The sequence below is a fragment of the Hylobates moloch genome, unplaced genomic scaffold (assembly GCF_009828535.3).
Source record: "Hylobates moloch isolate HMO894 unplaced genomic scaffold, HMol_V3 SCAFFOLD_1, whole genome shotgun sequence".
Classification (NCBI taxonomy): Eukaryota; Metazoa; Chordata; class Mammalia; order Primates; family Hylobatidae; genus Hylobates; species Hylobates moloch.
The window spans coordinates 145315207-145331109 of record NW_026652276.1 but is presented as its reverse complement, the minus strand read 5'-3'; the positions used below and the strand labels follow the sequence as shown (position 1 = coordinate 145331109).

Below are 15903 nucleotides of genomic sequence, written 5' to 3'. Positions count from 1 at the left end.
TTTCCATTTGGATATCCAGTTATACCATCACTATTTATTGAAAAGACCATCTTTTCTTTGCTGAATTGTATTGGCATGTTTGTTTTAAATCAAGTGACTATATATGAGTATTAACCATCTTTTTCAATATAATAGGTAACTATAATCTTGAGTGCATCAGATTCTCTGCCAAGAATTTACCCTGGGACATTTCTATACGTAGACAAAGATGTTTGTACAAAGATACTCATTGGCAGCTAGTAGGCAAAACTGGAGATTAACTAAATGTCCTTTATATAATACAATAGTAGTAGTAATTATAATAGTATTTATTTCCTTTGTGAGGTAGTGCCAGATATTCTAAGCATTTTGTGTGTAGTAACTCATTTAATGCTCACAGCATCCTTATGAGGCAGGTGTTATTTTTTACACCTTTTTTGAAATTCAGGCATAGCCAGGATAACTTTATGAAAGTCACTAGCTAATTAATGGTAGATCAAGTATAGAAACCCACAGAACCTATCTCTTTAACTGTTGCCCTGCTTAGAAAAATGAACAAATTGTGGTAGAGCCTTATTTTTTTCTTTTTCTTTTTTTTTTAATTGGCAAACATTCCTCAATTTTTTTTCTCCTCCCCTTTCCTCTTTTCTTTCTTTTTTTAAATTCTATTTTAAGTTCTAGGGTGCATGTGCACAACGTGCAGGTTTGTTACATATGTATCCATGTGCCATGTTGGTGTGCTGTGCCCGTTAACTCATCATTTACATTAGGTATATCTCCTAATGCTATCTCTCCCCCCTCCCGCAACCCCATGACAGGCCCTGGTGTATGATGTTCCCCACCCTGTATCCAAGTGTTCTCGTTGTTCATTTCCCACCTATGAGTGAGAACATGCGGTGTTTGGTTTTCTGTCCTTGTGATAGTTAGCTCAGAATGATGGTTTCTGGCTTCATCCATGTCCCTACAAAGGACATGAACTCATCCTTTTTTATGGCTGCATAGTATTCCATGGTGTATATGTGCCACATTTTCTTAATTCAGTCTGTCATTGATGGACATATGGGTTGGTTCCAAGTCTTTGCTATTGTGAATAGTGCCTCAATAAATATATGTGTGCATGTGTCTTTATAGCAGCATGATTTATAATCCTCTGGGTATATACCCAGTAATGGGATGGCTGGGTCAAATGGTATTTCAAGTTCTAGATCCTTGAGGAATCGCCACACTGTCTTCCACAATGGTTGAACTAGTTTACAGTCCCACCAACAGTGTAAAAGTGTTCCTATTTCTCCACATCGTCTCCAGCATCTGTTGTTTCCTGACTTTTTAATGATTGCCATTCTAACTGGTGTGAGATGGTATCTTATTGTGGTTTTGATTTGCATTTCTCTGATGACCAGTGATGATGAGCATTTTTTCACGTGTCTTTTGGCTGCATAAATGTCTTCTTTTGAGAAGTGTCTGTTCATATCCTTTCCCGACTTTGATGGGGTTGTTTGATTTTGTCTTGTAAATTTGTTTAAGTTCTTTGTAGATTCTGGTTACTAGCCCTTTGTCAGGTGGGTAGATTGTAAAAATTTTCTCCCATTCTGTAGGTTGCCTGTTCACTCTGATGGTAGTTTCTTTTGCTGTGCAGAAGCTCTTTAGTTTGATTAGATCCCATTTGTCAATTTTGGCTTTTGTTGCCATTGCTTTTGGTGTTTTAGTCATGAAGTCTTTGCCCATGTCTGTGTCCTGAATGGTATTGCCTAGGTTTTCTTCTAGAGTTTTTATGGTTTTAGGTTTAACATTTAAGTCTTTAATCCATCTTGAATTAATTTTTGTATAAGGTGTAAGGAAGGGATCCAGTTTCAGCTTTCCCCATATGGCTAGCCAGTTTTCCAAGCACCATTTATTAAATAGGGAATCCTTTCCCCATTTCTTGTTTTTGTCAGGTTTGTCAAAGATCAGATGGTTGTAGATGTGTGGTATCATTTCTGAGGGCTCTATTCTGTTCCATTGTTCTATATGTCTGTTTTGGTACCAGTACCATGCTGTTTTGGTTACTGTAGCCTTGTAGTATAGTTTGAAGTCAGGTAGCGTGATGCCTCCAGCTTTATTCTTTTTGCTTAGGATTGTCTTGGCAATGCAGGCTCTTTTTTGGTTCCACATGAACTTTAAAGTAGTTTTTTCCAATTCTGTGAAGAAAGTCATTGGTAGCTTGATGGGGATGGCATTGAATCTATCAATTACTTTGGGCAGTATGGCTATTTTCATGATATTGATTCTTCCTCTCCATGAGCATGGAACGTTCTTCCATTTATTTATGTCCTCTTTTATTTCGTTGAGCAGTGGTTTGTAGTTCTCCTTGAAGAGGTCCTTCACATCCCTTGTAAGTTGGATTCCTAGGTATTTTATTCTTTTTGTAGCCATTGTGAATGGGAGTTCACTCATGATTTGGGTGTTTGTCTGTTATTGGTGTATAGGAATGCTTGTGATTTTTGCACATTGATTTTGTATCCTGAGACTTTGCTGAAGTTGCTTATCAGCTTAAGGAGATTTTGGGCTGAGACTATGGGGTTTTCTAAATATACAATCATGTCATCTGCAAACAGGGACAATTTGACTTCCTCTTTTCCTAATTGAATACCCTTTATTTCTTTCTCTTGCCCAATTCCCCTGGCCAGAACTTTGAACACTGTGTTGAATAGGAGTGGTGAGAGAGGGCATCCCTGTCTTTTGCCAGTTTTCAAAGGGAATGCTTCCAGTTTTTGCCCATTCAGTATGATATCGGCCATGGGTTTGTCATAAATAGCTCTTATTATTTTGAGATACGTTCCATCAGTACCTAGTTTATTGAGAGTTTTTAGCATGAAGGGCTGTTGAATTTTGTCAGAGGCCTTTTCTGCATCTATTGTATGCTGGATTATGTTTATTGATATGGGTATGTTGAACCAGCCTTGCATCCTGGGGATGAAGCCAATGTGATCATGGTGGATAAGCTTTTTGATGTGCTGCTGGATTTGGTTTGCCAGTATTTTATTGAGGATTTTTAAATCGATGTTCATCAGGGATATTGGTCTAAAATTCTCTTTTTTTGTTGTGTCTCTGCCAGGCTTTGGTATCAGGATGATGTTGGCCTCATAAAAGGAATTAGGGAGGATTCTCTCTTTTTCTATTGATTGGAATAGTTTGAGAAGGAATGGTACCAGCTCCTCTTTGTATTTCTGGTAGAATTCGGCTGTGAATCCGTCTGGTCCTGGACTTTTTTTTAGTTGGTAGACTATTGATTATTGCCTCAATTTCAGAACCTGTTATTGGTCTATTCAGAGATTCAACTTCTTCCTGGTTTAGTCTTGGGAGGTTGTATGTGTCCAGGAATTTATCCCTTTCTTCTAGGTTTTCTAGTTTATTTGCGTAGAGGTGTTTATAGTATTCTCTGATGGTAGTTTGTATTTCTGTGGGATCGGTGGTGATATCCCCTTTATCATTTTTTATTGCGTCTATTTGATTCTTCTCTCTTTTCTTCTTTGTTAGTCTTTCTAGTGGTCTACCAATTTGTTGATCTTTTCAAAAAACCAGCTCCTGGATTCATTGATTTTTTGAAGGATTTTTTGTGTCTCTGTTTCCTTCAGTTCTGCTGTGATCTTAGTTATTTCTTGCTTTCTGCTAGCTTTTGAATGTGTTTGAGAGACAGTTTGTTATAATTTCTGTTCTTTTACATTTGCTGAGGAGTGCTTCCAACTATGTGGTCAATTTTGGAATAAATGCGATGTGGTGCTGAGAAGAATGTATATTCTGTTGGTTTGAGGTGGAGAGTTCTGTGGATGTCTATTAGGTCCGCTTGGTGCAGAGCTGAGTTCAATTCCTGTATATCCTTGTTAACTTTCTGTCTCGTTGATCTGTCTAATGTTGACAGTGGGGTGTTAAAGTCTCCCATTATTATTGTGTGGGAGTCTAAGTCTCTTTTAGGTCTCCAAGGACTTGTTTTATGAATCTGGGTGCTCCTGTATTGGGTGCATATATATTTAGGATAGTTAGCTCTTCTTGTTGAATTGATCCCTTTACCATTATGTAATGGCCTTTTTTGTCTCTTTTGATCTTTGTTGGTTTAAATTCTGTTTTATCAGAGACTAGGATTGCAACCCCTGCCTTTTTTTTTGTTTTCCATTTGCTTGGTAGATCTTGCTCCATCCCCCTATGTGTCTCTGCACGTGAGATGGGTCTCCTGAATACAGCACGCTGATGGGTCTTGACTGTTTTTATTATTATTATTTTTTGAGATGGAGTCTCACTTTGTTGCCCAGGCTAGAGTGCAGTGGTGTGATCTTGGCTCACTGCAAGTTCAGCCTCCCACTTTCACGCCATTCTCCTGCCTCAGCCTCCCTAGTAGCTGGGACTACAGGTGCCCACCACCATGCCCAGCTAATTTTTTGTGTTTTTAGTAGAGACGGGGTTTCACCGTGTTAGCCAGGATGATCTCGATCTCCTGACCTCGTGATCCGCCCGCCTCGGCCTCCCAAAGTGCTGGGATTACAGGCGTGAGCCACTGCGCCCAGCCGGGTCTTGACTCTTTATCCAATTTGCCAGTCTGTGTCTTTTAATTGTATTGGAGCATTTAGCCCATTTACATTTAAGGTGAATATTGTTATGTGTGAATTTGATCCTGTCATTATGATGTTAGCTGGTTATTTTGCTTGTTAGTTGATGCAGTTTCTTCCTAGTATTGGTGGTCTTTACAATTTGTCATGTTTTTGCAGTGGCTGGTACCGATTGTTCCCTTCCATGTTTAGTGCTTGCTTCAGGAGCTCTTGTAAGGCAGGCCTGGTGGTGACAGAATCTCTCAGCATTTGTTTGTATGTAAAGGATTTTATTTCTCCTTCACTTATGAAGTTTAGTTTGGCTGGATATGAAATTCTGGGTTGAAAATTCTTTTCTTTAAGAATGTTGACTATTGGCCCCCACTCTCTTCTGGCTTGTAGAGTTCCTGCCGAGAGATCTGCTCTTAGTCTGATGAGCTTGCCTTTGTGAGTAACCCGACCTTTCTCTGTGGCTGCAGTTAACATTTTTTCCTTCATTTCAACTTTGGTGAATCAGACAATTATGTGTCTTGGAATTGCTCTTCTCGAGGAGTATCTTTGTGGCATTCTCTGTATTACCTGAATTTGAATGTTGGCCTGCTTTGCTAGCTTGGAGAATTTCTCCTGGATAATATCCTGAAGAAAGTTTTCCAACTTGGTTCTATTCACCCTGTCACTTTCAGGTACACCAGTCAGACATAGATTTGGTCTTTTCACTCAGTCCCATATTTCTGGAGGCTTTGTTTGTTTCTTTTTACTCTTTTCTCTCTAAGCTTCTCTTCTTGCTTCATTTCATTCATTTGATCTTTAATCACTAATACCCTTTCTTCCACTTGATCAAATCAGCTACTGAAGCCTGTGCATGCGTCACATAGTTCTCGTGCCATGGTTCTCAGCTCCATCAGGTCATTAAGGACTTCTCTACACTGTTTATTCTAGTTAGCCATTCGTCTAATCTTTTTTCAAGGGTTTTAGTTTCTTTGCAATGGGTTCGGACATCCTCCTTTAGCTTGGAGAAGTTTATTACCAGTCGTCTGAAGCCTTCTCTCAGCTCGTCAAAGTCATTCTCCATCCAGCTTTGTTCCGTTGCTGGCGAGGAGCTGCGTTCCTTTGGAGGAGAAGAGGCGCTCTGATTTTTAGAATTTTCAGCTTTTCTGCTTTGGTTTCTCCCCATCTTTGTGGTTTTATCTATTTTTTGTCTTTGATGATGGTGACGTACAGATGGGGTTTTGGTGTGGATGTCCTTTCTGTTTGTTAGTTTTCCTTCTAACAGTCAGGACCCTCAGGTCCTCAGCGCAGGTCTGTTGGAGTTTGCTGGAGGTCCACTCCAGACTCTGTTTGCCTGGGTATCACCAGTGGAATCTGCAGAACAGCAAATATTGCAGAACGGCAGATGTTGCTGCCTGATCGTTCCTCTGGAAGCTTCGTCTCAGAGGGGCACCCAGCTGTATGAGGTGTCAGTCTGCCCCTGCTTGGGGGTGCCTCCCAGTTAGGCTACTCGGGGGTTAGGGACCCACTTGAGGAAACAGTCTGTCTGTTCTCAGATCTCAAAGTCTATGCTGGGAGAAGCACTACTCTCTTCAAAGCTGTCAGACAGGGATGTTTAAGTCTGCAGAAGTTTCTGCTGCCTTTTGTTCAGCTATGCCCTGCCTCCAGAGGTGGAGTCTACAGAGGCAGGCAGGTCTCCTTGAGCTGTGGTGGGCCCCACCCCATTCGAGCTTCCCAGCGGCTTTGTTTACCTACTCAAACCTCAGTAATGGTGGATGCCCCTCCCCTAGCCTCGCTGCCGCCTTGCGGTTCGATCTGAGACTGCTATGCTAGCAGTGAGTGAGGTTCCGTGGGCGTGGGACCCTCTGAGCCAGGCGTGGGATATAATCTCCTCATGTGCCATTGGCTAAGGCTATTGGAAAAGTACAGTATTAGGGTGAGAGTGTCCCGAATTTCCAGGTACCATCTGTCACGGCTTCTCTTTGCTAGGAAAGGGAATTCCCTGACCCCTTGCACTTCCTGGGTGAGGCGATACCCCGCCCTGCTCCATGGGCTGCACCCACTGTCTGACAAGCCCCAGTGAGATGAACCCGGTACCTCCCTCACTTGGAAATGCAGAAGTCACCCGTCTTCTGTGTTGCTCACGCTGGGAGCTTCAGACTGGAGCTGTTCCTATTCGGCCATCTTGGAACCTCTCTCTCTTTTCTTTATAAATCTTGATTTTACTTTTATTCGCTGAAACAATCTAATGCCAATTCTCCCTTCTATATTAATGGAGAATGAGCATGCAGATAAGTGTCTCTATGTGATTCCTTGACAGATTTCTTTCAGAGGCTATGTCTAGAAAAATTAGCCCATCTGAGGCCCATCATTGGAGCCAACCCATTCCTCAATTAAAAAAATTTTTTTTATGGGGGGATTACAGGTGTGAGCCACTGCGCCTGACCTATGACTGTGTTTAATATTGTTATAAATTAAGACATACTCCTTTTCTTCTATTGAATATAAAATTAATTACATTATCAAAAATTTAAACAAGTGTCAGCAATAGGCATCTGATTATAAGTGATTAATCAGCTACTTCTGATTGTTCATAAATGGATTATACTTTGTCAGTTTTCCTTAGTGATCTAAATGGTTCTCTCCCTCTGCCACCATGTAGGAGGGTCATAGGCTATGAATAGTGGAGTTGTGGGAGGAGAAGATTGGGCCCAGGCACAATGAGAGTGAATATATAGTTTTCACTATGTCTTGAGAACAGGTAAGTCTATCTGGGATAGATTTGTATGTTTTGGTGGTTGTATTACACTGACAGAGCCATGAACTTCAGATTCTTCACTTTGTTGAGTACTGTCATACCTAGGCGAGTTAGAGAAAACACCACACTCTGAGACGAATTAAGAGTCCTTTATTTAAGCCTGCGGCCAAAGAGACGGCTAACGCTCAAAATTCTCTCGGCCCCGAGGAAGGGGCTTGATTGAGTTTTATACCTTGGTTTAGGAAGGGGAGGGGAACTCAAATGCAGTAATTCTACAGAAGTAAAAACATGCAAGAATCAAAAGAAGCAAATGGTTACAGAGAGTTAAACAATTTAAAAGACAAATGGTTACAAAAAGCAACGGTACCAGGTGCAGGGCTCTAAATCCTTCATTATAATTAGATATAAATACTATGCGGGACATGAACTCAAGGCTTTATGTTGTTATCTCTTTGAGAAAAATCCTGGGAACTTCATACATTGTGCCAGTACCTTATCAGTTAATTGGGCTCCTTTGAAATGCTGAGGATCTGCTTACACTGGTCAACTCCTTGCGGGAGGGGGTTGGGTAAGGAGCCCTTAGTGTCTTGTAAATTAAGGGGTCAGTTGGAGTTTGTCTGGCTTTCCCAGCTAGAGAGAATCTTATTTACATGAGAAGCAAGGCTAGGTGATTAAAGAGACAAACAGGGCAAAATTTAAAATAGCTAGTTAGAGTAAAAACAAGGTTAGGCATTACAGTACCAGCTCTATTCTTGGACACAAGTGTTCCCAGCCCTGCCTCACCTGGTTTGCAATCAACCATTGCATATCTGTCGCTTACCTTATACCAAATTATTAATCATATTGTGATGTTATTACAAAGCCTTAATTAAAGATGATGCAGTCTTTTGCAGGGGTTGAAATTGGTTAGGACTGTTGATTGTCAGCTATTTTTGCTACTACCCCTGTTTTCTTACCAGGGTTGGGAGAGAGTACCATACTATTACTGCTCTCTCTTGCCCTTTAGTTGTTGAATGTTAGCTGAAGAAACCGGAGTTAATTATGAATTGAATACACTTATCCTTTGTAGCGTTTGAATTGTTATTTATTTATTTCTTTGTCTGAATTTATGTGTACTTTATTGTTTTGGTAAATAGGTTTGGTGTTTAGATTTCATAAAATAAATCTGTGGATTTGTCCTAGTTCAGAGTGATACATTGAAATTAATTTTATAATCCATAACTTAAAGCAGTATTCTTCAGCCATTTTTCTCATTATTCCCTCCTAAGGAGCATTTTTAGACCTGTTTTCTCCCTAATGGCCTAATGGGCCTTCTCCCCTTCAGATATTTTAATACTATAGATATACAGTATATAATAACGATGTTATTAGTAGGGTTGAACTTTGGAGGGCTACAGACCATTGTAATATTTAAGATTTCCAACTCTCCATAAGGACCACTTTTCTTCCCCTTAGGGATATTGCCCCAGTTGAGAATGTATGATTTAAAGTGGTTAAGGCCAGGCATGGGGCCTCATGCCCATAATCCCAGCACTTTGGGAGGCCAAGGCAGGAGGATTGGTTGAGGCCAAGAGTTCAAAACCAGCCTTGGGCAACATAGTGAGACTCTGTTTCTACCAAAAAAAAAAAAAGCTAGGTATGGTGTGTGTGCCTATAGCCCCAGATATTTGGGAGGCTGAGGTGGGAGGATTGCATGAGCCCAGAAGTTTGAGGCTACAGTGAGCTATGATCATGCTGCTGCACTCCAGCCTGGACAACAGAGTAAAACCTTATCTCAAAAAAAGTAGTTATCAGCCTGCAGTGATTTTTGTATCCTTCCCAATCCAATCATCTTACTTCGTTTTTGTTACTGTAAAGAAATACCTGAGTCTGGGTAATTTATAAAGAAAAGAGGTTTATTTGGCTCATGGTTCTGTAGGCTGTACAAAAAGCATAGCTCCAATATAGTATAGTTGAGAGTTAGACTTAAGTGGCATGTGCTTCACATGTTTATGTTTTAAAAAAATTATACCAATTATGTCTTCAGACATTAAAATAGTATGATTTTAAGTGTTTGATGCTTGTGTCTTCTAAAAAAAAAGTTGTTTTGCTTTTTATACAACTCTAACAAGGGACTCAGGGTACTTCCACAAATATTAGAAGGTGAAGAGGAGCCAGTGTCTGTAGATTACATGGTGAGAGAGGAAGCAAAGGGAGGAAGAGGTGCCAGGCTCTTTTCAACAACCAGTTCTCTTAGGAACTATGAGTGAAAACTCATTCCCTTCCACGAGAATGGCACCAAGCCATTTTTAGGGATCTGCCTCTACTATCTAATCACCTCCTACCAGGCCCCCCCTCCAACATTGAGAATCAGATTTTAACATGAGATTTGGTGGATGATATCCAAATGATATCCATCTAAATCATAGACACCTTCAGGAGACATTTGACAGTATTTGGAAACATTTTTGCTTGTCACAACTGGAAGTGGTGCTACTGGCATCTAGTGTGTAGAGGCCAGAAGGGATGTTGGTAAACATCTTACAATGCACAGAACAGAGGACAGCCCCACTCTGCCACTCAACACAGACTCATCCAGTCCCAAATGCCAGTAGTGCTAAGGCTACTTTGAAGTTCGAGAAAATGAAAGCCAGCCTGGGCAACATGGTGAGACCTTGCCTCTACCAAAAAAAAAAAACAAAAATTAGCCCAGGCGTGGTGGTGCATGCCCATGTTCCCAGCTACCCTGGGGACTGAGGTGGGAGGATCACCTGAGCTTGGGGAGGTCGAGTCAGCAGAGAGCCATGACTGCTCCACTGCACTCCAGGCCTGGCAACAGAATGAGACCCTGTCTCAAAAAAAAAAAAAAAAAAAAAGAAAAGAAAATGATTGAAAGTACGTAAATTTTCTCTTTATTCTTTTATTAAACATCATTCAATTGAAATATAAAATAAAGTTCAGTATTAAAGATATTATCTAATTTAGTTTTACCTACTTAATAGGACTAATGTCCTTGTATGTAAAGTAAAAAGCATGAAATCTTTCTTGGTTGGTAGGAAACATGGATTCCACTATAGTTGAGAGTTAGACTTACGTGGCATGTACTTGTCATGTTTATGTTTAAAAAAATTGTACCAATTATCGCCTCAGATATTATAATAGTGTGATTTTAAGTGTTTGATGCTTGTGCCTTAAATTTTTTTTTTGCTTTTTATACGCCTCCCTCCTCATTTTGGAGATGCAGAATAGCATAATGAACTCTGAAGTCAGAAGTTTGAATCTTGGTTCTGCAGTTTACTAGTTTATGTCTTTGGATACATAGTGGCATAAACAAAGTACCTGCCTCATAGGATTGTGAGAATTAAATGAGTTATATATAAAGTACTTATTGACATATAGGAAGAGCTTAAATGCTAACCTTTATTCTGATCTATTCAGCATGCTTTAAATGCCAAGTAATTTTGCTTTCTTTTCTCTTTGTAGATTTATGGTGGATTATTTTCTGAAGATCAGTGTTGGTACAGATGCAAAGTACTGAAAATCATCAGTGTTGAAAAGGCAGGAAATTAAGTGTTCAGTTTTTTTTGCTTTAAGAAATATTTATTGTGGTTCCAAAATTTGATGCTTATTTAGCCCTTCATTGGTTATTCATAGTACTGATACCTCGTTCAGTGATTAAAACAGAAGAAATTAATTGCTAAAAAACATGTTGTTTTATAATCACCTCAGATTATTCAAGAATAGATTATATAATATGTAGGTTATTTTTGGTGACTAGTTCTTTTTACCTCAGTTCTTCTGTTTTTTTTTTTGTTGTTGTTTGAGATGGAGTCTTTCTCTGTCGCCCAGGCTGGAGTGCAGTGGTACGATCTTGGCTCACTGCAACCTCTGCCTCCTAAGTTCAAGCTATTCTCCTGCCTCAGCCTCCCAAGTAGCTGGGATTACAGGCGCCCACCAACACATTGGCTAATTTTTGTATTTTTAGTAGAGACGGGGTTTCACCATGTTGGTCAGGCTGGTCGAACTTCTGACCTCAGGTGATCCGTCCGCCTCAGCCTCCGAAAGTGCTGGGATTACAGGAGTGAGCCACTGTGCCCAGCCTACCTCAGATCTTAATAATTATATTTAGTTCTTGATAATGAGTAACTTTTAAATGTTCATTTTATTAAGCTTTATAAGTAGGAGAAGAACATTTTGATTGATCCTTCTGAAGTTAGGTATATCTTTTATTTGGTTGATATGAATATTGTTAATAATAATGATTGGCTTGCCACTTTCTTATGCCTGGGTTAAATGTGGTGAGTTTTCTTTGTGTTAAGCTCTTTTTTTTTTTTTTTTTTTTTTTTTACATTGTGAATTTGTGGAGGATTTTTAAGAGGATTTAGGGAGATAGAATTCTGAATAGCTGTTTGGTGACAGTTGCATATTGCAGGCTGTGTGAAAGCACCTCTGTAAGATTTCCTTTGGTGTTTTTTCTACACCTGCTTTCTGTACTTAAATTATAATATGTATGTTTTTACTGAACCTGGGAAAGTGGTTAAGGATAAAAGAGAAAAAATTAAAAATATATATGTTTCATAAATATTTTCTTTGGTTTAATAAGATGCCAAGATGTAACAATTTGATTAATATTCTGAATAGCTTGGTTTAAAAAAAATCTCATTTTTTTGCTGTCATAGATAATGGTTTCTTTTAGTGGAATGGAACTTTCTAATTGACCTTTCTCCCATAATTTGACAACTGGAGATGATATTTTGCATTTGCTTTTCAGTTGGCTTTAATTTTTTAAATTAAAGGGCAACATGATGTTTGACCTTGTAATAACTATTTTTCTTTTTTACTTTTTAAACAGATGTAGAGCTGGAGGTAAGGGTGGTGAATCTGATAGTTTACATGGTCTACCTGGAGTGAGTTAATTGTATCAAAGGAAGTTTGATAACTTTGCCTTTCTTTTCAGATTTTATTCTTTCCAACTTGAAATTGAATTGAATGTTGATTGATTTTAACATTAGGAGAAACAGGAGAGGGCTGTAAGCTTCATAGGCTGATGTTTATTTAAAATATCGATTGTCTAAAAACAAAAAGCACCCTAATGAGAAATAGTACTATTGGAATTTAACTAGTAGCAAGTAAAGAAATCACTGTAATTTCATGGACTGTGGATGTTTTTTATTTTGAAGATACTATTAGAGATCTATTTCTGAATGTATTTTGTCATTTTGAGATAAGAATGCTATTTTGATATACAGGTCATTAACAGAGAGCAGCAAATTGGTGGTTTCTTTGGAAATATTTAATCTGGGGTCAGTATTAGTATTTGTCTCTTATTTTTTCCAGTGTCTGGTGAGGTACATTGACTATGGAAATACTGAAATTCTAAATCGATCTGATATAGTTGAAATTCCTTCGGAGCTGCAGTTTTCTAGTGTTGCCAAAAAGTATAAACTTTGGGGACTACAGATTCCTTCTAATCAAGAAGTTACCCAGTTTGATCAGGCAAGTCACGGATTTTAAATATTTTTGCTAATGAAAGTAAAACTATGTGCTTGAAACAAAATGTAGGTATAGTTAAATCTTACTTTAATATAAAAGTCTATATAAATTAGTGAAAAATAGGAATTATAATTAGAAAGCAATTATATATTTATGCTCATCTTTGCTAGGTAAACATTGAACAGATAAGAATGACATACACATATATAATATATGTAAGTAGTTTTTTCTGATGTAAATGTTTAAAAGGATAGTCTCTTTTTTTTTTTTTTTTTTTTTTTCGAGACAGAGTCTGACTCTGTTGCCCAGGCTGGAGTGCAGTAGCATGATCTCGGCTCACTGCAACCTCTGACTCCCAGGTTCAAGCAATTCGTCTGCCTCAGCCTCCCGAATAGCTGGATTACAGGCCTGTGCCACCATGTCCAGCTAATTTTTGTATTTTTGGTAGAGTTGGGGTTTTACCATGTTGGCCAGGCTCGTCTTGAACTCCTGACCCCAGGTGATACGCCCACCTTGGCCTCCCAAAGTGCTGGGATTACAAGCATGAGCCACTACACCCGGCCAAGGATAGTCTCTTATATGATGGAGAAAATAATGAATACAGTTATTTCTATAATTGTTTTGGGAAAGTATTTATTAAATAAAAGTGATCTTCACCTAGTCCTGGCCATAAATACCACAAATTTGAAATTAATGGGGTTATAATTAATCAGATTGTATCATTTTGGCAGAGCCTCATACTGTTTGATGTAATAATTGGCAGTGGATGTTTTGTTCATGTGGATTCTAGTTTATATTCTTTTCCATTGAATTTTGGGTTGGTAACCTAATTCTGGAAGACATTCGATAATTTCAGGGGTAGTCTTACAGGAATCCTACCTCTTTTAAAATCTGTTGTACAAAGATGATTCTTTTGGTAAATGGTAATGCTGGTGAGAGATACTACATTGCAAAGTAATCAGGTTTATAATTCTTATTTATAATAGCAACTCAAGTAGCTCATGTGGAAAACAGTTTAATCATTGTAAGCATTATAAAGAAATTAATTAAAATTAATTAAAATTGCCTCTTTATTTTCCTTTGAGAATCTTGTAGGTGTGTTGGGTATAGTTTTGTCTGCTATGTAGTTACTTATAAAAGACATTTCTGTACATGAAACTCAGGCTTTCATAAACATGAAATATAGATATTATAAAATTACACCCCAAGTTTCTGGTTTAAAATCTAAAGTTTGTTACTTTCTTCTTTAATATAAATGCTTTGACCAAGGTTGGGGAGGCTTGTTTTGGATTTCTTGCCTGTGTAAAACTCTAAAATCTTGTTTACAGACCTTAGAATATTATCTGCTCTCACTTTGTTTTACATATGGGGAAATTGTAGTCTAGGATAATTAAATGACTTCAAGTCGTGAAGCTAATTAGGGAAGAGCTAGGCCTAAAACTCAAGTCTATTGTTCTTTTCATAGTAAAATGCACAGATTTATGTTGATTGAAACACACATGAATTAAGGGGGAAAAAGACATTTAAAAAAGTTAATTTTAGAACTGAATGAAACTGCAGCTGAGAATGTTTTTGTATGTTTCAAAGATTCTTTGTATATGGTACTGTATATAAACATTTATATATATATATATATTTTTTTTTTTTTTTTGGTGGGGGGATGAAGTCTTACTCTGTTGCCCAGGCTGGAGTGCAATGGCATGATCTTGGCTCACTGCAACCTCCTCCTCTTGGGTTCAAGCGATTCTCCTGCCTCAGTCTCCTGATAGCTGGAATTACAGGCACCCGCCACCACGCCTGGCTAATTTTTGTATTTTTAGTAGAGATGGGGTTTCACCATGTTGGCCAGGCTGGTCTTGAACTCCTGACCTCAAGAGATCCCCCCCGTCTCTGCCTCCCAAAGTGCTGGGATTACAGGCATGAGCCACCCGGCTAAACATTTGTATTTGGATGCTTAGTTCAGTAAAAAGATCATTGATTAGAGTTAAGCTAATTGGCCCACAATGTTTTCCGGAAAAAAATGAGCTATTCTTGAATAGCTCTGCTTAGAAAGTCTGTGTTTAGTTATTAATTCTCAGCCCAAAGCTCAACTCTAATCTTCTATATGAAGTCTTTGCTAATACCCACTTACCTGGTCATCTGTGGTGTTTTAGTCACTCCGTAATAAAGCCTATAAAGTTGTAATTTTTTCCTCCCCTACAAGCTTAGTGAGTTTGGTAGAGATAAGTATTCACTTTTCTGTGCCTAATTTCCCTGCCAGGTAGGTGTTAGATGAGCATTAGTTTATCTAGCATTTGAATAAATAGATGAACAGTAGGGATTCAGTAACAACACAAATACCTCCCTCCTTCCTCTTTCCCAGAAGGTGTCCTGGGCACTGAAATTCCTTCACATTTTTTAACTCTTTCATGCTATGCTGCAGCACAGTCAGAATTGATACTCAGAATGGTAGTTTGCTGAAGATCAAGAGAATATTACATCACTATTTCTACATGCCTGACTTTAAAAATTATATGTAGAGTAAGGGAATGAGAGCTAGAGCTTGGAATTTGTGTTTAACAATTTAAAGGCCTTTTAGCTTGTTTTCTAATATATACAGGCAGAATTCAGAGGAATAAAGTAGAAAGCAAGTGATCCTTTCTTGTTTCTGAATGAAGCTTACCATTTTGGAAAACAGAATGAAATATATTTCTAAAAAGTGACATTCATCTTTTTTATGATTGAAAGCCTTATGTTCTAAACCAATGACCAGATTTATTTTAAAAAGTTAAGTTTTGCCCAGTGCGTTGGCTCATGCCTGTAAGCCCAGCACTTTGGGAGGCTGAGGTGGGTGGATGGCTTGAGTCCAGGAGTTTGAGACCAGCCTGGGCAACATGGCAAAACCCTGTCTGTATAAAAAATACAAAAAAATTAGCTGGGCATGGTGGCGCATGCCTGTAGTCCCAGCTACTCAGGAGGCTGAGATGGGAGGATTGCTTGAACTTGAGGGGTCAAGGCTGTGAGACCCTGTCTAAGAAAAAAAAAGAAAAAAGTTAAGTTTTATACCTTTTAAATACCTAAATATATTTTTTAAGTGCAGGTATATATCTCCAGCTCATAAGGGTTAGTGGAAAATATATTTCTTATGATACAAATTAAATGTTTATA

At 38.5% G+C, this 15903-nt stretch overlaps 1 protein-coding gene across 5 annotated transcripts in view; it reads left to right on the top strand.

The window, feature by feature from the left end:
* The window catches only part of STK31 (serine/threonine kinase 31), a 135290-nt gene that overhangs the window by 12712 nt on the left and 106675 nt on the right, over positions 1 to 15903 (top strand). For all 5 annotated transcript variants that reach the window (XM_032759232.2, XM_058446398.1, XM_058446415.1 and 2 more), the window contains exons 5-6: positions 10747 to 10821; positions 12601 to 12759. In XM_032759232.2, coding sequence (XP_032615123.2) covers positions 10747 to 10821; positions 12601 to 12759 — 234 coding nt within the window. The remainder of the gene's footprint in view (positions 1 to 10746; positions 10822 to 12600; positions 12760 to 15903) is intronic.